This window comes from Salvelinus fontinalis, chromosome 21, assembly GCF_029448725.1.
Source record: "Salvelinus fontinalis isolate EN_2023a chromosome 21, ASM2944872v1, whole genome shotgun sequence".
NCBI lineage: Eukaryota > Metazoa > Chordata > Actinopteri > Salmoniformes > Salmonidae > Salvelinus > Salvelinus fontinalis.
In genome coordinates, this window is record NC_074685.1 from 30,347,723 (window position 1) to 30,371,646 (window position 23,924).

Consider the following 23,924-nt stretch of genomic DNA (forward strand, 5'->3'; position numbering starts at 1 on the left):
AAGAAAGTATTCAAATAAATATGGATATATACCACGCTGTGATTTGGTCCTCCTCTCCTTCAACCGACGACGAGAGCCGCTACAGACAACTACTCTTAGAATCTTCACTTAACAGTCCACATTACAATGATGGTGTGATTGATGCAAACAAAGTGCAATTCTTGTTCAATAATTGCAAGCAGTACTGTAGACTACAAGCATTAAGAAAAGTAGGATCCTGTAGGCGTGACTGTAGACATTCCATAGAATTGATTGATATAGAGACAATGCAGAGATTCAGCAATATTTCAGTGTTTTTTTCCTCATACCACCCCCAGCAAGTCAACCCTGTAGTTAAAGGGGAAATCTGTGATTGATACATACTGTTACTGTTAAATAAATTGTATATAGCCATATATTATTGAATAATGTAACTTATAAATGCTGCCAGAGCTTAGTTCAGCTGTCAGAATCCAAAATATAGGCTTGTTTTACTCTAATGTTAGTAAACAATGTAAATGTGAACAGACAGTTCAGCGTAGCCTCAACAACGTAGCCTCAAAACATGGTTAGAACTAGAATGTTGGTGGTCAGAAACCATGGCTCTGTCTATGAAATTGGTTACATTTGTCCTGCCCCATCCCTCAGCTTCTAACCAAAACAGTGGCGGGGTGTTATTGATTGAACTGCAGATTGCCACTTTAAAGCAATCATGAGCTTTTTTAAATAAAGCCAATAACTATTGACTAGGTGTGAAAAAATATATATTATAAAAACAATAAGAAACTGGAGCTTGTATGTTATTGTGATTATTGTCATGGCTGTGCAAGTTAACGGTATTCAGTGATTGGAGCACAACTGACAATCATCATAATCAAAACACACACCCTCGAGTGCCTTATTGCTGTATTAACAGATTGCACTAATCCATCACACATTATGGGCGCATTGGCATAGTTTGCCTCCTACTTCCATATGAACAGATGGCGCCCATGCTGTTGGTGGACAATGTGAGTACAAGCAAGGAGACTGGAGCCAGAACTCTCGTGTTGAGATATTATGTCCAAAGAAAGTGCTCCTAAATCTTTCAAAGATAAAAAATGATGACCATCCCACTGGTCTCATCATTATATGCTGCAGTCCTTTACAACATATGGAGAGAAGGAAGAAGAGTGAGAAGCAGATGAGTAAACGAACAAAGCTAAGAACAGTTAACAGTCAGTGCACCAAGCATCGCATACCCACTCACTATGGGAGAAAAGTAACCTTTATTTGATTAACTTAAAAAGAGAATAAAAACAAAGGTTTATAGCTATCAGCTTCACACCATTAAACGTGAACTTTTAAACAAGTGCAATAAAGTGTTGAGTTTCTTTGAATAATAACAAGTGAATACATTCATTCAGCGAGAGAAGTGAGTCTGAGAAAAGCCTGCACACGGACAGTCAGGTAGTGAGATTGTGCTGTATCGAGGCATGAAAGAAGATAGCGTAGCCCTCAGACTTAGCCTTTCCTGAACAGCTGCATAGGCACGGGTGGGCCCACCTACCCACCCACCCACTGGGGAGCCAGGCCCACCAATCAGATTGAGCAAAACATAATACGCTCTCTACTTGTCACTGTTCCAAACGGGACATTATTTGTATTTTCACCTGAACATGCAAACACCATCAGATAAAATTAATAGCAAGCAGTGCACTGGAATGACATTCACTCTCATGGGATTGGTGGCCAAAAATAACTAACTGAAAGCCACACCCCCAATAAACCACGAGTATGACCGATTGAGGTATATTGTGCTTCTATGGCTATATGCACCATGCCACTGCCTACTTAATAGGTTCATTTAGCAAACAAGAGAGCTCATAATCCATTGCCTTTATCACAGTTAATGCACCTACAGTATATTTTAGCTTTAATTAGCTAAACATTTAGCTTTAACATTAAGCTTTAACATTTTCTCTCAGCCTCATGGCAAAATGTGTAGAATAGCATGAGATTAGTTTTAAAACGGCACATTTTCCTCTCTGCCCCATGGCAAAATATGTGTTTGTTTTTATTTTTTGGGCCTACCCAAATTTCTGTTGGCCCACCTGCCAACGAATCTCTGGCTACGCTACTGCTGGCTATGCTACTGCTCCTGATAATACATTGATGGCCTAACTGGCTAAACACAGTAGAGCAGTAAGGCCACAAACATGGTTCATTCCTACGCCGTGATGATTCGGTAGCACACCAATAAGCTACCCAGGATTTTCATGCAGAGTACTCTATCAATGAGCAACGTTTGGTATGGACAATGTTGTTAATGGTAGTATGAGGAAACTACAGAATGTCTAATGGGAAAAGAAAAGGTTAGTAATATTTTGCTTTTATCTCCATTAATGTAATAACTGGACTTCTCCCCTGGAACTGAATCGGGGCTACCTTTTCCAACCCTATTCATTTCCCAACTCCATGCAGAAGGAGCCCTACCAGAGAGTTCTGACAGTGCATGTTATAAATAATGCCAGAGCATTTGTTTTTCCATTTAATGAATTCCCCCTTAAAGATACTGTACAAACGCACATCGCCTGAGAGAGCGGTGGGACATCTCAGGCCTCTCGGGAAGACAGGGAAATTTGGACGACTAGAGAACAGAGGATTCTCAAAAGCTCTCTCTCAAAGGGAAATTCTGAAGAAGAAGAAAGGTAATAGAATATTGATGCCCCTCTCTTCATGCAGCCCACACTTTTAGCCTGGCCTTAACAAAAGCTGCAACTTACCGTGACGGTTTAGAGGACAGAATGGAAACATCTTGCGATTTCAGCTCGCCTTTATAATAGCATAGTTTCAGTGATATCTGTCCCTTAAATGCTGGCCGCTATACAGGCCAGGGTTGTGCCCCTGTCTATCATACCTGCCTAGATTAGGCTCAGCAGGTCTAGCAGGGACGACAGCGTATTAGGTCTTTGTGATGTCCTCTCTGTGGTCTGATTGAGGGTTTGAATCAAATCAAATTGTATTTGTTACATGCTTCGTAAACAACAGGTGTGGACTAATAGTGAAATGCTTACTTATGGGCCCTTCCCAACTATGCAGAGAGGAAAATGCAGAAAAAGAACACAAGAAATAAATACACAATGAGCAACGATAACTTGGCTATATGCACGGGGTACCAGTACCGAGTCGATGTGCAGGGGTTCGAGATAATTGAGGTAGATACTGTATGTACATATATCTAGGAATAAAGTGATTATGCAACAGGATAGATAATAAACAGTAGCAGCAGCGTACAGTGGCAAGAAAAAGTATGTGAACCCATTGGAATTACCTGGTTTCTGCATAAATTGGTCCTACAATTTGATCTGATCTTCATCTAAGTCACAACAATAGACAAACACAGTCTGCTTAAACTAATAACACTAACAATTATACGTTTTCATGTATTTATTGAACACACCGTGTAAACATTCACTGTAGGGTGGAAAAAGTATGTGAACCCTTGGATTTAATAACTGGTTGACCCTCCTTTGGCAGCAATAAACTCAACCCAAGTTTTCTGTAGTTGCGGATCTGACCTGCACAACGGTCAGGAGGAATTTTGGACCATTCCTCTTTACAAAACCGTTTCAGTGTAATGGGTCTTAGGTGTAGCTGGTGGAGAGAGTCAGGCGCAGGACAGCAGATATGAGTAATTAACGTACTTTTACTCAAAATGTCAAAGTAACAAATACACACACACCATGACAGACCGAAAATACAATAAACAATCACTCACAAACAAACATGGGGGAACAGAGGGTTAAATAATGAACAAGTAATTGTGGGATTGAAAAGTGGATCGGCGGTGGCTAGAAGGCCGGTGACGCCGCCCGAACAAGGAGAGGGACGGACTTCGGCGGAAGTCGTGACATTCAGTTCAGCAATATTCTTAGGATGTCTGGTGTGAACCACTCTCAAGGTCATGCCACAGCATTTTAAATCGGGTTGAGGTCAGGACTCTGACTGGGCCACTCCAGAAGATGTATTTTCTTCTGTTGAAGCCATTCTGTTGTTGATTTACTTCTGTGTTTTGGGTCGTTGTCCTGTTGCATCACCCAACTTCTGTTGAGCTTCAATTTTTAGACAGATAGCCTTACATTCTCCTGCAAAATGTCTTGATAAACTCGATAAACTTGATGATACCAAGCTGTCCAGGCCCTAGGGCAGCAAAGCAGCCCCAAACCATGAGGCTCCCTCCACCATACATTACAGTGAGGATGAGGTTCAGATGTTGGTGTGCTGTGCCTTTTTTTCTCCACACATAGTGTTGTGTGTTCCTTCCAAACAGCTCAACTTTAGTTTCATCTGTTCACAGAATATTTTGCCAGAAGCGCTGTGGAACATCCATGTGCTCCTTTGCGAACTTCAGACGTGCAGCAATGTTTTTTTTTGACAGCAGTGGCTTCTTCTGTGGTGTCCTCCCATGAACACCATTCTCGTTTAGTGTTTTACGTATTGTAGACTCGTCAACAGAGATGTTAGCATTTTCCAGATATTTCTGTAAGTCTTTAGCTGACACTCTAGGGTTCTTCTTAACTTCATTGAGCATTCTGCACTGTGCTCTTGCAGTCATCTTTGCAGGACGGCCACTCCTAGGGGGAGTAGCAACAGTGCTGAACTTTCTCCATTTATAGATAATTTGTCTTACCATGGACTGATGAACATCAAGGCTTTTAGAGATACTTTTGTAAACCTTTCCAGCTTTATGCAAGCCAACAATTCTTAATCTTAGGTCTTCTGATATCTCTTTCTTTCGAGGCATGGTTCACATCAGGCAATGCTTCTTGTGAATAGCAAACTCACATTTTGTGAGTGTTTTTTATAGGGCAGGGCAGCTCTAACCAACATCTCAATCTCGTCTCATTGATTCGACTCTGGGTTAGTTGACCCCTGACTCCAATTAGCTTTTTAAAAGTCATTAGCCTAGGGGTTCATAAACTTTTTCAAAAATGATGTATTCAAGACAAGACAAATATAATTATTTGTGTGTTATTAGTTTAAGCACACTGTGTTTGTCTATTGTTGTGACTAAGATGAAGATCAGATCAAATTTGATGACACATTTATGCAGAAATCCAGGTAATTCCAAAAGGTTCACATACTTTTCCTTGCCACTGTACATTTTTCCATTGAGCATGAAAAGCCTGGATGCTCAAGAGTCCTGCTAAAGTGTGTACATGTGTAAACCAACCAGCATTGGTTTTTCTAACCTTCATCTTCCTCAGTAAAACATTTTCCATAGATGAAATACAGCAAGCTGCAGTGAATCACTGTTCCTGCCCTCTCCGATATCACTCTGCTCCGTAAGCTAATTTTTGTGGAATTGTGATTAGGTCAGATATTATGAGATTTCCCACAAAGCACTCTACTCTATGTTAGCAGGCCCTATGGTAAACGTGATATCATAATAGTGATATCGCTGCTCACTTCTCAGTCGGAACACTGAGAATGGATGGGGAAGAATTTGAGTTTCCAGTGGAGTTCCAATGACTTTTAAAGTTAATTAATTACCTGGTAATCCAATAAACTGTGTTGATGGGGAGGAGCACACTATGGAGCACATGGATATGGTCAAGATATATCTGACTGGCAACAAGATCAATTTCACTTTACAGTGGAACTGCTGTCTGTTTTTCACTAGTCTGTCTGGCTGCATTCTGCTCCTCTATTCATCCGTACTGCCTATAGGACTCAAACCCCATCTTCAACAAATCCTTTCTCATGGAAGGACAAGTCCCCCAAACACAGCCAATCTGCTTTGCATGTGGATTAATGCCACACAAAGGAATACATTTCTAAAGAATTTCAAGTCATTGTTTGTTTACTCCCTCCTCCTTTTGGGTTCAGTTTAAAAATAGGCATTCATCTCCTAAATTCCGTTGCCCTTCAGTGTCTTTTAGAAAAGTGCAATAGCTACAAAGGGTTGATAAAAGTTTGAACACGCATTATCACCTGTAAATGTCAGATGCTTGTCTTTAGTTTGTAGGGTTCATCTGTGTTTTGAGGATTTATTTTCTGGCTTTCCTTTTAGATAGTTATGGACTTTTTGTGTTTTGCTGACTGAGAATTATTTTTGCTGAATCTTAATCTGACATCAGCTGTCATTAATGACTGTTTATGTCATGGTTATAACTGTGTTATGTAGGCCATCCTTTGTTGGACAATTCTGTCATCAGTACTCTGCTAGCTTTTTAAGCCTGGTAGTTTCAAGTGGCTTTTTTACTGCAAACTCTGTATCTCTTCACAAACACTCTTATTCCTCTCTCCATTTTAGTGGGATGACCCATTTGCTCTGCCAAGTGGAGCACAATGGCATTACTAAGTGAGTTTGAACTGCCAGGCAGTACTGTCATTGTTGGTTCATGGTCCCGCTCACAAATCACTTGAGGAACAAAGACACCAGGTCACCCACAAATTAACAGAATCAAACATTATGATAGTGTAGCTTAAAGCAGATAGTGTTATTAATCCAATTTACCCTTATCCACAGTCAGAAGCTTCTCTGGGGATTTTATCTTCCAAAAGTATTACCTGCTCACTTTGATGGTTTCCACTATGGTTTAGAACTTCAGCCTCTCTATTTCAGTCTTTGCGAGAGACAGATCAACTGTATTTGAGTTTCATTCCAAAATGATATATATCAGGAGGGGGTAGGGCAGATGATCGATGCTAGGTCAATGTGGGTGGGAATGAGAGAGCGAGCGTGAGAGATGCAAGGTAGAGGGGACTTACAGAGGTAAGAAACAGAGGGTGTGAAAGACAAAGAGGGATGGAGAGAAGCAGAGAGTGTGATGCTTATTAAGTTGATTCATTGATACAATTTAAATTCAAGCTGCCAAAGTACATACATGATTGTGTACAGGCAGACAGCTTATTCATATCTGAAAATAATGCTGTTTGATCAGTATAACTGTACGATCTAATACCGGCATTAATATTTGTGTGTGTATATGTGACAAAACACACAAGATATTTGAGATATTCAAATAGGCTAAGCCATATAATACACTGTATGGAGGATCTATGGCAGATATGCAGGGTTTTTATGAGGGCCATTAGGATGCAACATCACACAGCCCTTTTCTTTTCCCTGGCTGTCTTTGGCATGTGCTCTCTCCATGGTCTGCTTGCTGTGGCACTTAAATACGTCAGGTTGGATATCCGCTGTCATTTGACAGCCTGGTCACTGTGCTAGCCAGTCACACCAGCAGGGAGGCTTGTGCTAACACTAGAGGGCATGCTAATGCTTTTCGCATCATTCGCCCACTCAAGGACCACCACACAGTCATGAAACAAAGCAGTAGCGACACAAAGTGTGACTCCCATACAAATCTAACTCTATTAGTAATGACAACATGATGCTAAAGGCCCAGCGCAGTCAAAAACATGATTTCCTGCATATACCAAAAATTCGGAACACCTTCCTAATATTGAGTTGACTGCACTGGGCAAGGCACTTTTGTCTTGCCAATTCACCGTCTGAATGGCACACATACACAATCCATGTGCCAATTGTCTCAAGGCTTAAAAATCCTTCTTTAACCTGTCTCCTCACCTTCATCTACCCCGATTGAAGTGGAATTAACAAGTGACATCAATAAGGGATCATAGCTTTTACCTGGATTCACCTGGTCAGTCTATGTCATGGAAATGTTTTCTGTACTCTGGGTCCTGTGTGGCTTAGTTGGTGGCTTGCAATGCCATGGTTGTGGGTTTGATTCCCACGTGGGACCAGTATGAAGAAAGTGTATGCTTTGGATAAGAGTGTCTGCTAATTGACTAAAATGTATTTCCACACTGAGGTTGGAATGAAAATATGGTAATGCCCTTTTACTTTAAAAGCAGTTTGAAAAGACCGCCTGAAATTTCAGCCTGTTGTAGTGGGATGGAGTTTTGGCCTGCCTGGTGACATCAATGACCAATAAGAAAGAGAGTTCCGAACCTCTCTGCCAATAACAGCTAGTTTTCAGTTTCCCCTTCCCAGTCAGACCACTCTCACACAGTCCTAGCTAAATTCTTGCATGAGAAATTGCTCTTTGCTAAGAAGCTATTTTGTTTCTTTTTGAACAATTTAATTCAAAACAATCACAGTAAGGTACTTAATTGTTACCCAGAAATTATTTGATATTTAGATAAAAACTGCTGCATTGGAACTTTAAAGCACTTTGATAGAAAGCTGATGTAATAGGGATTTTTTTCTCCCATTTATGATTATAGGTATATGGGAAGGAGCTGTTGCTGTCACCGTTTGTGTCTCCATCGCTTCTCAGTATCTACTTCAATTGGCATAATTTGCCATGTTGGCCTGTTTCTGTGAAATTACTCAGGTTTGGCAGGGCTTTCATCCTTTGTTACATCTGAGATGTTCAAAGATTACAGAGCAGGAACCTGCTTTTCACTGTGGATGGATTGGAAAGGCAAGCTCCACTTTTCTTGTAAAACATTGCTGCATAATAGATGCAATGTGAGACTACTTGCAGTACAGGTGAAGAAGACTGGTGCTGTATGACTCAACCTTTCAGCCTCCATGAAAAAAAATATATACATTGTGCGCTTTGTTCTGTTATCAATGGGAGGATGGTGAGGTGAGATAACTGGTTTGGCTTTCAAGCGGACTGCCATGGGACCCAATACAATCAGACTCGTTTTGAAGTCTTCATGATATTCATGCTGGAGAGCGTACCCATTGAAAACGTCCAAAATAGGATGAATTCAAGGTGGCTCCTCCTTTTAACAAACACAATTCCAGGTTGAGCTCACATAATCATAGGCTTAACTCCAAATGGAACATATGAGTATAGGCACAGGAGTCACACATAGAGCCTTCCATATTTCAGAAGAAAACAAGTGTGTGCACTGACACTATTGTAAAAAAAGCTGCTACATAAATATTGCTATGGCAGGTTTTAGGCAGCTGATTAATAATACTGTAGGCACAGTATTAAACTCCCGAAAATGGCCAAATAGAACCTGCTCACCTGATTTTACACTATAATTTGACTATTAGATGTTCAATCTTGATTTTGGAAGAAATATTTTAAAAGGAATAAAATAAGAGTTCAATTCAAGTAACAGGGTTGACCTTAACATGAGGGACAGACGTACATTAATCACAAGAAATAAACAATCATCTTCAGAAAGAACTTTCTCAAAGTCACAAAAATAACTAGGGCTTTACAATGATGGTGGAAACCTGGAGTGTTTCGGGGGTTTAATGGGTTAAAATCTTTTTCGAGGGGGCATGGAGGGACATGTCAAAATGCTACGTTTTTGCACTTTGCCAAGTCTGTATTCCTATTGAAAATCAGATTTATTGAATTCTCCAAATCAAATCACACTTTATTTGTCACATGCCCCGAATACAAGGGGTTTACTGTGAAATTCTTGCTTACGAGCCCTTCCCATTGATGCAGATTTAAAAACTACAAATAATAAAAGTAACTCTATAAGAGGAATAAAATGCACAAGAACGAAGCTATATACAGGGAGTACCAGTACTAGATTAATGTGCAGGGGTACGAGGTATTTGAGGTAGATATGTACATAGAGGCAGGGTAAAGTGACTAGGCATCAGAATAAATAATGATAAGAGTAAGAATAAAGAACAGAGTAGTAGCTGCATACGTTGAGTGTGAAAGTGTATGTCTTCAGAAAGTATTCATACCCTTTAACTTATTTGTTGTTACAGCCGGAATGAAAAATTGATTAAATGGATTTTCATTTCCAACCCATCTACACACTATACCCCATAATGACAAAGCGAAAACATGATTTGAGAAATTTTTGCAAATGTATAAAAATTGAAATCCCACTTGCTGGCCAACAGATTTGTTTGTGGAGTTTTCATTCATAAGGGTTTTCAGTACACTTATCCTAAGCCACCCCTTTAAATACGGTACACCTTTAAGTTAGAATGTTGTATATCGATGTTGTATAAATGTTGTGTAAATATATGCATATTCGTCTCCATTTCAGCACCAATTGGTAGATTGAAAAACACTCTGATCTTGTCAATTATTTAGGTTTAGGAAAGTATTTATGAATCATAAAAGAACAGGTTTGGCGAGCCTTTATGAACAAATGGATGAAAACGGTGGTTTGATTAATTCTGAAAATTGCCACATTTAGTTCTTCAACCCATGGTAATGTTGGAAGATTAGTGTCCATACTGTACAGTGCCTTCAGGAAGTATTCATACCCTTTAACTTATTCCACATTTTGCTGTGTTACAGCCTGAATACAATTTTTATTAAATGCATGTTTTTCGCTTATCCATCTACACATAATACCCCATAATGACAAAGTGAAAACACGTTTTTAGAAATGTTTGCAAATGTATTGAAAATTAAATAAAGATATATATATATATATAATTTACATAAGTATTCACACCCCTGAGTCAATACATATTAGAATCCTGGATTGTACAATATTTGCACAAATTCTTTAAGCTTCGTCAAGTTGGTTTTTGATCATTATTAGACAGACATTTTAAAGTCTTGCCATACATTTTCAAGACGATTTAAGTCAGACTTGCAATCAGGCCACTCAGGGACATTCAATGTTGTCTTGGTAAGTAACTCCAGTGTAGATTTTACCTTGTGTTTTAGGTTATTGTCCTGCTGAAAGGTGAATTTGTCTTCCAGTGTCTGTTGGAAAGCACACTGAAGCACGTTTTCCTCTAGGATTTTGCCTGTGCTTCTATTCCATTTCTTTCAATCCTAAAAAAAACACTGTAGTCCTTACCGATGACAAGTATACCCATAACTTCATACAGCCACCACCATTCTTGAAAATATGAAGAGTGGTACTCAGTGATGTGTTGTGTTGGATTTACCCCAAACATAACGCTTTGTATTCAGGACATAAACATAATATCTTAGCAAAATTGTTTACAGTTTTACTCTTATGTCTTATTGCAAACAGGATGCATGTTTGCAATATTTTTATTCTGTACAGGCTTCCTGCTTTTCATTCTGTAATTTAGGTTAGTATTGTGGAGTATTGTTGATCCATCCTCAGTTTTCACAAATCACAGCCATTAAACTATAACTGTTTTAATGTCACCGTTGGCCTCATGGGGAAATCCCTGAACGGTAATCCCTGAATGTAAATCCCTGAACGGGAATCCCTGAACGGTATTATGTGTGAGGTACAGAGACGAGGTACAGTAGTCATTCAAAAATCATGTTAAACACTATTATTTCACATAGAGTGAGTCTATTCAACGTATTATGTGACTTGATAAGCACATTTTTACTTATTTAGGAACTTATTTAGGCTTGCCATAACAAAATGGTTGAATACTTATTGACTCAATATATTTCAGCTTTTCATTCGTAATTCATTTGTAAAAATTTCTCAAAATATAATTACACTTTGACATTATGGGGTGTTGTGTGTAGGCCAGTGACACAAAATCTCAATTTAACAAAATGTGGAAAAAGTCAAGGGGTATGAATACTTTCTGAAGGCACCGTATGTATGTGTGTGTTGTGTCGGAATGCGTGTGTGTGTTATGTGTGTAGTGTTCGTATGCCAGCAGCATACCACCCTGCATACCACTACTGGCTTGCTTCTGAAGCTAAGCAGGGTTGGTCCTGGTCAGGCCCTGGATGGGAGACCAGATGCTGCTGGAAGTGGTGTTGGAGGGCCAGTAGGAGGCACTCTTTCCTCTGGTCTAAAAAATATCCCAATGCCCCAGGGCAGTGATTGGGGACACTGCCCTGTGTAGGGTGCCGTCTTTCGGATGGGACGTTAAACGGGTGTCCTGACTCTCTGAGGTCATTAAAGATCCCATGGCACTTATCGTAAGAGTAGGGGTGTTAACCCCGGTGTGCTGGCTAAATTCCCAATCTGGCCCTCAAACCATCATGGTCACCTAATAATCCCCAGTTTACAATTGGCTCATTCATCCCCCTCCTCTCCCCTGTAACTATTCCCCAGGTCGTTGCTGCAAATGAGAACGTGTTCTCAGTCAACTTACCTGGTAAAATAAAAAAAAATAAAAAATGTACTGTATGTGAATCGGTGTGGGTTTTGTGTGAGAGTGTCAGTGAAGTGTGAGTGAGTGTATATATAGTCTTGTGAGTCAGTGCAAGATAGGGTCAATGCAGATAATTAAATGGTTACATGGACTATTTAGCAGTCTTATGGCTATTTAGCGGTCTTACACTGTAAAAAAAAACACCCATAAATGTAGTTAATAACTAACTGTTATTAATAACTGGTTCCGCAGCCCTTTTTTTTGTTTGCTAAACTTTTCATTCCAAGTGTTACCTTTATTACTATAGCCCATATAAATGCACTGACTAACACATTCATAAATGGCAAAAAAGACAGTAAAAAAATAAACCATAAAGAATAAGGTTTTAAAGTGTCTGTCCTATATCTAAGAGACATAAGAAAGTTCAGGAAATATTTTCATTTTTTTTGGACACATATTTAACCACTTATTTTTGTTGGCACAAAACTACCTTGATACTTCCATTCGTTTATATGGGTTACCTTCAGATAAGTCCCGTCACATTCGTTTATATGGTTTACCTTCATATAAGTCCCGTCACATTCGTTTATATGGTTTACCTTCAGATAAGTCCCGTCACATTAGTTTATATGGTTTACCTTCAGATAAGTCCCGTCACATTCGTTTATATGGTTTACCTTCAGATAAGTCCCGTCACATTAGTTTATATGGTTTACCTTCAGATAAGTCCTGTCACATTCGTTTATATGGTTTACCTTCAGATAAGTCCCGTCACATTCGTTTATATGGTTTACCTTCAGATAAGTGCCGTCACATTCGTGAGGGTCGTAGAGCAAAACGGAGAACACACTCATGTTCGTTAGTCTCCCCTTTACACAGAGTGACAATGCTCTCATCAAGTTTGTTTGTTTATTTGTCATATGCACATGAAAGATATGGAGTCACTACATGACCGTTAATGTACAGTATCATGTTCTTTTAACAAAAGATGTAGCGGCGGCAGCCTTTTAGAAGACTTGGAGGCGAGGTGAAATCTTAGTGATTTTTTGGCCACTCCTGTGATGGATTGTCATACCAGTTAATGTGTTCTGTTTTGTTCTGTAGTTTAAGGTTAAGCTTGTACACTGCCAGTTCTGTGGTCCTAATGGTACCTACTAAAGGTTAATTGTTAAGACAATATGATTTGGCAAATGTATTATATTTGCTATACATCTTTATAAAAAGTAACAGTTATGGCCTCCCGAGTGGCTCAGCGGTCTAAGGCACTGCATCACAGTGCTTGAGGTGCCACTACAGACCCGGGTTCAATCCTAGACTGTATCACAACTGGCCATGACTTGGAGTCCCATAGGGCGGTGCACAATTGGCCCAGCATTGTCGGGTTTAGGGGAGGTTTGGCCGGGGGGGGATTTACTTGGCTCATTGCGCTCTAGCAACTCCTTGTGGTGGGCTGGGTGCAGTTGACCATAAAATATTACGATGGGCAAAAGAACACAGACACTGGACAGAGATATGGCTTTTCCTTTGCAACTCTGCCTAGAAGGCCAGCAGTCGCCTCTTCACTGTTGACGTTGAGACTGGGGTTTTGCGGGTACTATTTAATGAAGCTGATAGTTGAGGACTTGTGAGGCGTCTGTTTCTCAAACTAGACACTCTAATGTACTTGTCCTCTTGCTCAGTTGTGCACCGGGGCCTCCCACTACTCTTTCTATTCTGGTTAGAGCCAGTTTGCTCTGTTCTGTGTAGGGAGTAGTACACAGCGTTGTACAAGATCTTCAGTTTCTTGGCAATTTCTCGCATGGAATAGCCTTCATTTATCAGAACAAGAATAAACTGACAAGTGTCAGAAGAAAGTTATTTGTTTCTGGCCATTTTGAGCCTGTGTGCTGATGCTCCAGATACTCAACTAGCCAAAAGAAGTCCATTTTTATAGCTTCTTTAATCCTTAACAACAATTTTCAGCTGTGCTAACATAATTTCTAAATGGTTTTCTAATGATCAATTCGCCTTTTAAAATGATAAACTTGGATTAGCTAACACAGGTGCCATTGGAACACAGGAGTGATGGTTGCTGATAGTGGGCCTCTGTACACCTATGTAGATATTCCATTAACAATCAGCCGTTTCCAGCTACAATAGTCATTTACAACATTAACAATGTCTACACTATATTTCTGATCAATTTGATGTTATTTTAATGGACAAAAAAGTAGATTTTCTTTCAAAAACAAGAACATTTCTAAGTGACCCCAAACTTTTGAACAGTAGTGCATATTTATAATTATTACAAATACATTTAAATGGGTGTTGTATATGGAAATATTTTACAAAACATTTCCAAATACATAAAAAAATAGATATTTACCAAATATTGATAAATATGTCAAACCATATTCTAAAATACATTGTTTAATGTTTTTCAGAATATATTTTGAAATAGGTTTAATTCATTTTCCAATCCATTTTACAAATACTGTGATATACATTTTAGATACATGTGTGTATATATACAGTTCATTTGAAATACGTTTCGTAATATATGTTGGAATGTATTTAAAATGTATGAAATATGTTTCATATTCAGTATATACTATTATTATTAGTATATAGTATTAGTTGGCCAATTGTAAATATTTCACATGTATCCTAAATTTTTTATAAAAAATCTATATTTTATATGTTTTCTTTTCCGTGTGAGTACAGCAGTACCAAGGCAGCTCAGACTCTGTCAGTGACAGGCAAGAGGACAGTGGGCTCAGTCTCTCCTTCTCTTCTACTCTGTGACAGCATTAACAGTGGAGGCAGCAGATAGGGGCCCTTACAGCTGTGCGATCCTCCACCATCACAGTTGCCCCCTGTCAAACACAGCCTCTTATCAGAACGCTCTCTTCCGCTTGCTCAACATCTCCTACCCCTATATGCAGGGCCAAGTCGAGTGAGGTACACAAACTAATTTCACGTCAGCTTACATTTTGGTTGTTGTTCAGCAGAAGCGAGATAAGAGGATGAGAAAATAAAGGGAACAAGACCAACAGGGATGCCTGGCTAGGCTGGCCAGCAGGGGCGCTGTGCTGTGGAGGGTAGGGAACGGCAGGGCTTAGACTGGACAGCTCACTAAATGAAAAGGTGATGGATCAATAAAGGGATGTGGCTGTGAATCTCTTATCAGCTGTGCAATGAGAAACTCCAGTGCCTGGCCATGCGATGATCTAGAGGCACCGGGGTTCAGTGGCCTCGTGCCTTATCGCTCCTCGTTACTGCAGAATCCATTTTCTACCACGAGGGCTTAGTGTACCCAGGCACCCCCGGACAGGAGCAGCTAGTCAATAATGCAGGGCCTTTTCCTCCACCATAGGATGTTCAGCACAACACATGCCTGGATGAAGAAAACCTTTTAGAACACCGTCAAACTTTAGTTTAGTTTTTTTGTGATGGGTTGAAGCACCCTATCTCTCTTGCCTCTTGGTGCAAAAAGAAAAAAACATATCTTTACTTTTTTCTGATGACGTGCACGTCACAGTCAGAGAAACATTTGTCAAACTGTTTCATGACACATTAAAGAGGTTTTTAAAAAGCACCAGTCTGTCATGAATGTAGATGATGCACAAGGATACACCTATTGCTATGCACCTATGCACACCAGTGCATTTAATACCTTTTCATTCATTGGGAATAATCTTGAGGTGTATTTTTTTGCAGAATCTGTGACTGATGTGATGCTCTGTCCATGCCTACTAGTTGGTTTAACCAGGGATATATTGATTTTGCAATATGCTGCCACATCTGCAATTACAGTATTAGTTTATATCTGGAATTCATTCATACTGGAATTCATTCTAACTGATTCATTTGATTGAAAAAATCTGATTCAAATGTGAAACAAAATATTTTGCTCAAATACAGATGTAGGATCGTAATTTGATCACTCTTTTGTTGCTGAGAATTTTCCTGCACAGAACGAAATGCAAACTTATGGTGTATTTTAGGTTTAAAATGGTTTCTTAAGTTTTCAGAAAAATATCCATTAATTACATATAATCCACATAAAAGTTGCCATTTCCTGTTGCTGGAGGATTATTGTCCTGCTGTAGCAAATTGGCACAAATGAAGATCCTTCATCTTTACTGATACAGTTTGCTGGATTGTGTGGTTTTAATCTGTCGAGTTGACTTCATGGATATTTACTGCAAACACTTCTTCATGAGCTGACCTCAACGCTCTGCAGTTTTAATAGCTTGTTGTGACTGTCTGTACTGTGGCATCCTGTCTAGCAAGCATCAGCTTTTTCTTCTCGCATTGCTTGGTGCTGAAAGCTATGTTTTTTTCTCCCTCTGAAAAGTACCACTGGGATGGCTGCCACATATAATAGCCATAGACTCCCAAGCAGTGCAAAGATTGGTTTTATATGAAAAAGTATGTCATAGTCCGCTGTCTCCTGAGAATTGTGCTGGGAGGAGGCAATCTAATAGAGATCTAGGATCTTAATTTGAGCCAGTTTGCTACAGCAGGAAAATAATCTTGCAGCAAAAAGGAAATGTTAATTATTATGTGGATTATAATTAATAGACATGTTTGCACCTGCAACAGGGTGATCAAATTAAGATCGTACATCTTTTGCTGTATTCTTATAGGTCCTTTCTCAATGGTGCAAAGTGATTGCAAGATATCTGTACAATGGCTAAGGTTGGATTCCATTCGCTTTCAAATAATTGGGGTCCTGTAAATCTTTACACCCTGTTAAGACATTTGATGATACGTTGCTGTGAATTTACTGTAAACACATTATGGGTCGTTCCACCTCAAAAAGCACAAGAAAGAGGATTTCAACACCCACCATCTCAGATTGTTCTAAAATTGGTTTTGTAGTTAGTAACAGATACAATGAGCATTCCTGCAACTTAATTTTTCTGAAATATAATTTGATATCTGAGAAATTAAGCTAATTGATTGCACCCAAATTGGCCATTTTAATTTATAGGACTCAGATAATATTCAATAAATATAGTACCCAACATCTGATTTGGACCAAACTTCTTACTACTAATGAGTAAAACATGGAGAATCTCTAAAATCGCAAAAAAATCTACGGACCCCCTCACCCCACGCCAATCCCACCCCAACAACCAGTATAAGTTTCAAGTCTCTATGTTTGACAAGTAGTATGAAGCTGTTTGGAGTATTGCTTTTCCATACTATGTAATGTATTCCCTGGCTCATGAAGAAAATACATTGTGTGGTCAGCCTCACAATTCATGTCTTCCATGATAGCAATTCAGGTCTTCTCTTACGCTTAATCTGTGTCCAAGAAACGTCCCCTTTGTGTATGGTTTATTCCCTTCACAAAAGGTCTAGATTAGTTACTGTTACACCATTCCAGTTGAACAAGCAAACCATTAGGCGAAAGCAGTTCTAATAGATTCAGTCTTCTGGTCTTCAATGGTAAAAGTCCCAAACACACACTGTATAGTGTTTTGTAATGGTATTAGGTTGGTTGGTCAATGCCACTAATCACAATACCTATAGAGATGCTTCCTGATATTTTTGTTGTTGTTGACCAACACAAGAGTGCCATCCAATGTATTATTTTGTTAGTGTTGTCACAACATTTTAGTCCCCTAGCCCACTTCTCCATCAAAGTTATGGGCTTGTAGGAAAAGTCTTCATATTATAATTGCACCATAGAGATAGCCCTTTCAGAGAGCTGTCACTTGTGGTCTATTTAAGGATTGTTAGGTGGAAGCATTATGTTTCTAAGAGAAGGATAAACAGAATTGCTTTCACAGAGGACTGGCTTGAACTATGAGGATGACCACACAATTTTATCTTTATTTAACTAGGCAAGTCAGTTAAGAATACATTCTTGTTTTCAATGACAGCCTATGAACAGTGGGTTAACTGCCTTATTCAGGGACAGCTCGGGGATGTGATCGGTTGCAAGTCCAACGCTCTAACCACTAGGCTACCTGCCACCCTCATGTTTTCCTCATGAGTAAAATCTATTGGTTTTCTTCCCAAAGTTGCAAAGGAACTGTTGTGATCTATTTAATAAACACAAGAGACGAACAAAATGGAGAAAATAGTGAGGCGGTATAGCAGGAACAGTAGCAACTAGTGCTCCAAATCTGGTACTTCCACACTACTTGATGGTAATCAATGCACGCGACTTCAATGACTAATTTCTCTGAACAGTGGTGGACAAAAACATCACCAGATTCACAGTAATACATTACATAGTTTGACGAAGCAATGGTCCAAACCGCTTATACTACAAAAACATAAAGAATTTATACAGTATACTGGTTGTTGGGATGGGATTGTTGTGTGGTGTGGGGCGTCTGTGGGTGGCTTTTGGCCTTTTTTTATTCCTAATGTCTTACTCATTGGTAGGAAAATGTTTTGTCCAGATCGAATTTTGGGTACTACAGAATATTTATTGAATATTGTCTAAATCCTATAAATTACATTTAAAATTGGCAATTTGGGTGCAATCAATATCTTCATTTCTCAGAAATCAGGAATGCCAATCTTACCTGTTTCTAACTACAGAAATGATTTCAGAACAATCTGAGATGGTGGTTGTCATGGCTTGCTGAAATGACATGAAATGACTCTCATGTCAATACTTACCTACATCAATGAGTGCATTGTACAGTTTTAGCTTTCAATTTATGGTCGGAAAATGCACACATTCTGTTTAGTTCTTACAGTGTCCAAATATAGTATTCATTTGGGAACCACCACTCAGTGCCTGAAATTATGATGGCTTAATTTACATAATAATTAGCCGTGGGGACCTTTACGATAGAGAAAATAATGCTGGAGCTGTGAGCATTTCTTCGGAGAGGTCTAATAGTCCCAAAACTAGCATCTGTGCCAGGGGATTATTTAATTTAGGTGACTAAGGCCTGCTTCTGAGTCCAGTGGGCAATGCCCACATCCCAGAACATATCGGGCAATGCTAATAATATGACTGTCTAGTTGGAATTGCTCTGATGAAATGACTAGAATACAAATAGATTATATTGTGTGAATTAGCGTTATCTATTGTTTGGTTCACAAGCATCATTCTCTCTCTCTCTCTCTATGCGTCTATGTATCATTCGGTTGTTGGTTCTTTGGCTTTGGAGTCATAATTCCTCTGTTATTTATAAGCCATCTGGTTTGAAGATGCTTTGTCTCTACAAATGATCACTCCTTCTGTTTAAAAAGAAACTGTGCCTTATTAGACTCCAGTCTCACTGTTGCCGGTCTGACAGCCTTCACAAGCCTCACAAATTCTAAATTGCTCATAGCCATTATTACAACCATATTATATTCCTCTTGTTTCCATGAATTAACTGCACATATCAACAGGGAAATACCTGTAGTCCATATAATGTGTTGGTGAAGCACATAGTAATGCAATGTTAAACCTTTGAGCATAATGGCACGTTTTAAAGGCAATGAAAGCAAATATGTTGGTTCTATCAAATTGGGGTATCCTTTTACGATAAGAGAGACTTACAGTGTAGTAACCGTAGGAGGAAAGCACATCCGGCACTGGAGACGAGTTCTGTCTGATTTCATCTGCAGTAGGCACTCCACAAGGTTACATATGATGTCAGCACTGGCATGAGAGACCTGTGTCAATTGCCCTTTCAAGCATGCAAATCCACTCTGAGATCTCTAGAACAGGCCGAGTGGCAATTCCCAGGTGTCCTCATATGTGATTAGTTCCATTTGCTCTGTTAGTGTGGAGGATTTTTTGCTCAACCCACCAATGTTTTATTAATTTGTGAAATAGTCCAACCCCCACCCCCACTCTCTCGTTTCCTCCCTCCCTCCATCCTTGTCCTTCCTCTTCCTCTCTCTGGTCTGTGCTTCCAGGAAAGGATTGAAATTGAACTGGTTAAAGGTTACCCAATTTGAGATAAATCTCCAGCTGGTGTGTAATCCAGCTGCTCTCCACTTTTAGATTAGTAAAGTGTGCTTTACTCATAGGGGGAAATGCAGAGTTTTTGATGTAAATTGACTGAGTGTCATAATTGCATTATATCCATTTCACTTAATAAATATTGGTTTCTGTGGGGCTGTATAATCCCCTTGGCGTTTGCCCTGATGTCTTTGAATTCAGTTTTTCATTAAAATACATGAAGAAAAAAGAATGTCACCGTCCTTATGCAGTTAGATGTCTGAACAGAGATGAAATGTTGTGGCACAGCCGGCGAAAACTAAACCAGGATCTTCTACTCTGTTAAGACTTGCAAAACTGATTTATTTTAACGTTTGCAAATATGGCCAAGGCCATTTTATAGAAGGTAGTGTGTTGCTGCCTCATTCCATAAAATCATAAAATCTAAAGAACACTATATTTGAATATGTAAAATCAAAATATTCTCGCATAAAATTAATTCCACACTTCTACTTGTATTATTTTTAGTTTCTAGCTTTTATAGCTATATTGCAACTGTGAGTAATTTTAAGGGACTGTTTAAATGTGCTACAGTATGCTAAATGATAGCACCTTATTTATTTTGGATGATTTACAGCAGATTGTTTTTTTCCCTGTGAACCCCAACAAACTCTCATTACCCACTTGTGTCTTTCTCATTTGCAGTTGGCGAACTCTACATTCTGATCCTCTGGCTTCAATTAGTGCCTCCGATAGAGGGTCGAGTGGAGGGCTGCCCAGCCCCATGCATATGCCACAGCGAGCCACGGCCCACCCTGGCCTGCCAGCAGCAGGGCCTCTACTCCATCCCCACAGAAATCCCTGTCCACAGCCAGCGAATCTTCCTCCAGAACAACAAGCTAACCGTAGTGCGCTCAACCAGCTTCAGCCCCTGCAGGAACCTCACCGTCCTCTGGCTCTACTCCAACAACATCAGCCACATTGAGGCCGGGGCCTTTTACGGCCTGGAGAGGCTGGAGGAGCTGGACATAGGGGACAATGATCTAAGGATCATCAGCCCCACAGCTTTCAGAGGCCTCTCCAGACTGCACACCCTGCATCTGCACAGGTGTGGCTTGTCTGAGCTGCCTGTGGGTGTGTTTAGGGGACTCTTTTCCCTGCAGCACCTCTATCTCCAGGACAACAGTTTACTGACTCTCCATGATGATACATTTCTGGACCTGGCTAACCTGACCTACCTGTTCCTCCACAACAACAAGATAAAGACTGTGACGGATCACATGCTGCGTGGCTTGGTAAGCCTGGATCGCTTGCTTCTCCATCAGAATCTAGTGACATTTGTCCAGCGCAAGGCATTTCATGACCTGCGCAAGCTGACCACTTTGTTTCTGTTCTTCAACAATTTAACAGTGTTGACAGGGGAGACCATGGACCCATTGGTGTCCCTCCAGTACCTGCGTCTGAATGGGAACCAGTGGATCTGTGACTGCCGGGCCAGGACCCTGTGGGACTGGTTCAAGGGCTTCAAAGGATCTAGCTCAGAGCTTGAGTGCCATGTTCCAGCTAGACTGGCTGGGAAAGACCTGAAACGGCTAATGAGTCCTGACCTGGAGGGTTGTTATGAGAGCTCTCAACATACTTGGATTAGTGTGTTCAGTTCTAAGACGCGCTCTGGAAAACTCACCACGGAGAGTCCACTTAGGGCTGGTATTCCTAGGTGCTGCCTCTCAGACAACGACAAGTCCTCCATCATCTCCAGTAAGGGTCTTCCAGATCAGTCCTCCTACAACAGCAGACAAATCACCAACAATCCTCTGAAGGAGAAGGAAAACATCTCCAAAACAAAGCTTATGGAAGCTGACCCCAACGAACCCCAGAACAAAGAGAGTCTGAACGATGGGCCAGGAGGAACGTTATCTAACAATCTGGACCATTCATCAGAGGATCTAGATCCCTCCAATGACCCTGAAAAAAATAAAATGTGTACAAAGGAGAACATGTCAGACTCTCTGTGTCTCAAGTCCCACGGATCTACAATCGGAGCTTGGAGGCTTGTCATTGTTCCTGTGTTTTGGCTATCCTTAGACTTCTGTTAGGAATTACAATCACTGAGGGATGATATGGGCCATTGTAAGGCCAGTACAGGAGGCCCTGTTAAGTGCCAGGGGTGGGAAGGGGAAAATCTTTCATAGATCTAAAGATATGAATCTGAAAAGAGAAATGGAAGAGGTAAAAAAAAACACATCAACAAATGGATGCCTTTCTACAGTATGTCAATTCCAAATGTATATATTTCATGGATTTGTGCCCAGTTGATACTGTATGTTTTTCTCAGCTATAAAAAGTACTTCTTCTGGGAGGTCCTATCGTCTCTAAGCTTACTCTGCCAATGGTGGTGACTGGTTATTACAAAGACAATGAAACAGCACTACTGTTTAAAATCAAGAACCTTTTGAGGTTTCCTTCATAACAACCCCAAAGATGTGACAGATCTTATTACTCCATGTATTTTTGTTAATCTTTTTTTAAAGAGTGAAACATTGATTTAAATGCTATTTTTATGTTTATAAGTGTAAACGTACAAATGTTTTGGTCTCGATTCAATCCGTCTCGCCGAAGTTCAGCCTTAGCAAGATTGAGCTGACATATGCAGCGTTTACCGTGAATGCAGTCTCCTCGAACGTAGGAACATTGCCTTTCAGTTTCGAACAGGTTGTTATGCTGATATTCAGCACAACAGATTGAATCGAGACCTTGATATTTCTACGTTTTGTTTTCTTGTCACGCTGTGGTTACAGTTAGCATTCACAAAAGAATGCTGTCTATTCATTCACTCTTCATTCATATGCATTTTATTTTACTTGTGTAAAAGTATAAATATATTACAAATAAAGTATTCTCTTTCTTACATTTGTTATGTTATCTATTCAAGCAAATGAATAATGTATAGTTAATCACCAGCTTGCTTTGCATGAGTGGGAAAAATAGCCTCTGTTCCTGGTTATCATGTCCACAGAGGGGAAAGCATTGTCAATAGTGATTGTCTTGTCTCTAGTAACGTAATAACATTTTCTATTTGGATAAATACCATGTTTAACCTCCTGAGAAACCACAATTTTTTCTTGATTACGCTGGAATGTATCATAAAGATGTAATTATTGCGAAACCCAAGAGTGGAGACCTGCTGAAAACAACATTGAAACAGACATAAATCAATGTGGGGTTGCCGATGCACCACCACCCTGTGAATGCAAGGCCAATCGGAGGGTTATTGGCAATTTATTAAGTGTAAAAATGCTTTCCTGCCACTGAATATCTAATAGGTCATAGAAGGGTGTGACTGACTCCTTTCATTTAAATGAAAAGACTTTCAAATTCATATTGTTCGTCCAATTCTTGCGGGATTTCAAACTAATTTAATTGAATCCCACCACTCCCAGTAGTACTAGCCAATATACAGTGCATTCGGAAAGTATTCAGACCCTTTTTACGTTACAGCCTTATTCTAAAATTGATTTTAAATGATCATCAATCTACACACAATACACCATAATGACATACCGAAAACAGTTTTTTCAACATTTTTGCTAATTTATAAAAAAACAAAAACAGAAATACCTTATTTACATAATTATGGCACTCAAAATTGAGCTCAGGTAAATCCTGTCACCAATTCAATTAATTGGACATGATTTGGAAAGGCACACACCTGTCTATATAAGGTCCCACAGTTGACAGCGCATGTCAGAGCAAAAAACCAAGCCTTGAGGTAGAAGGAATTGTCTGTAGAGCTCCGAGACAGGATTGTGTCAAGGCACAGATCTGGGGAAGGGTACCAAAACATTTCTGCAGCATTGAAGGTCCCCAAGTACACAGTGGCCTCCATCATTCTTAAATGGAAGAAGTTTGGAACCACCAAGACTCTTCCTAGAGCTGGCAACCAGGCAAAACTGAGCAATCGGAGGGAGAAGGGCCTTGGTCAGGGAGGTGACTAAGAACCCAGATTGTCACTCTGACAGAGCCCCAGAGTTCCTCTGTGGAGAT

At 39.8% G+C, this 23,924-nt stretch overlaps 1 protein-coding gene across 1 annotated transcript in view; it reads left to right on the forward strand.

The window, feature by feature from the left end:
- LOC129818634 (reticulon-4 receptor-like) overlaps positions 1 to 22,788 on the forward strand; it is a 38,918-nt gene extending 16,130 nt beyond the window's left edge. Inside the window, exon 2 of the mRNA XM_055874720.1 lies at positions 20,586 to 22,788. Coding sequence (XP_055730695.1) covers positions 20,586 to 21,976 — 1,391 coding nt within the window. The 3' untranslated portion in view covers positions 21,977 to 22,788. The remainder of the gene's footprint in view (positions 1 to 20,585) is intronic.
- Positions 22,789 to 23,924: the final 1,136 nt, after the last annotated feature.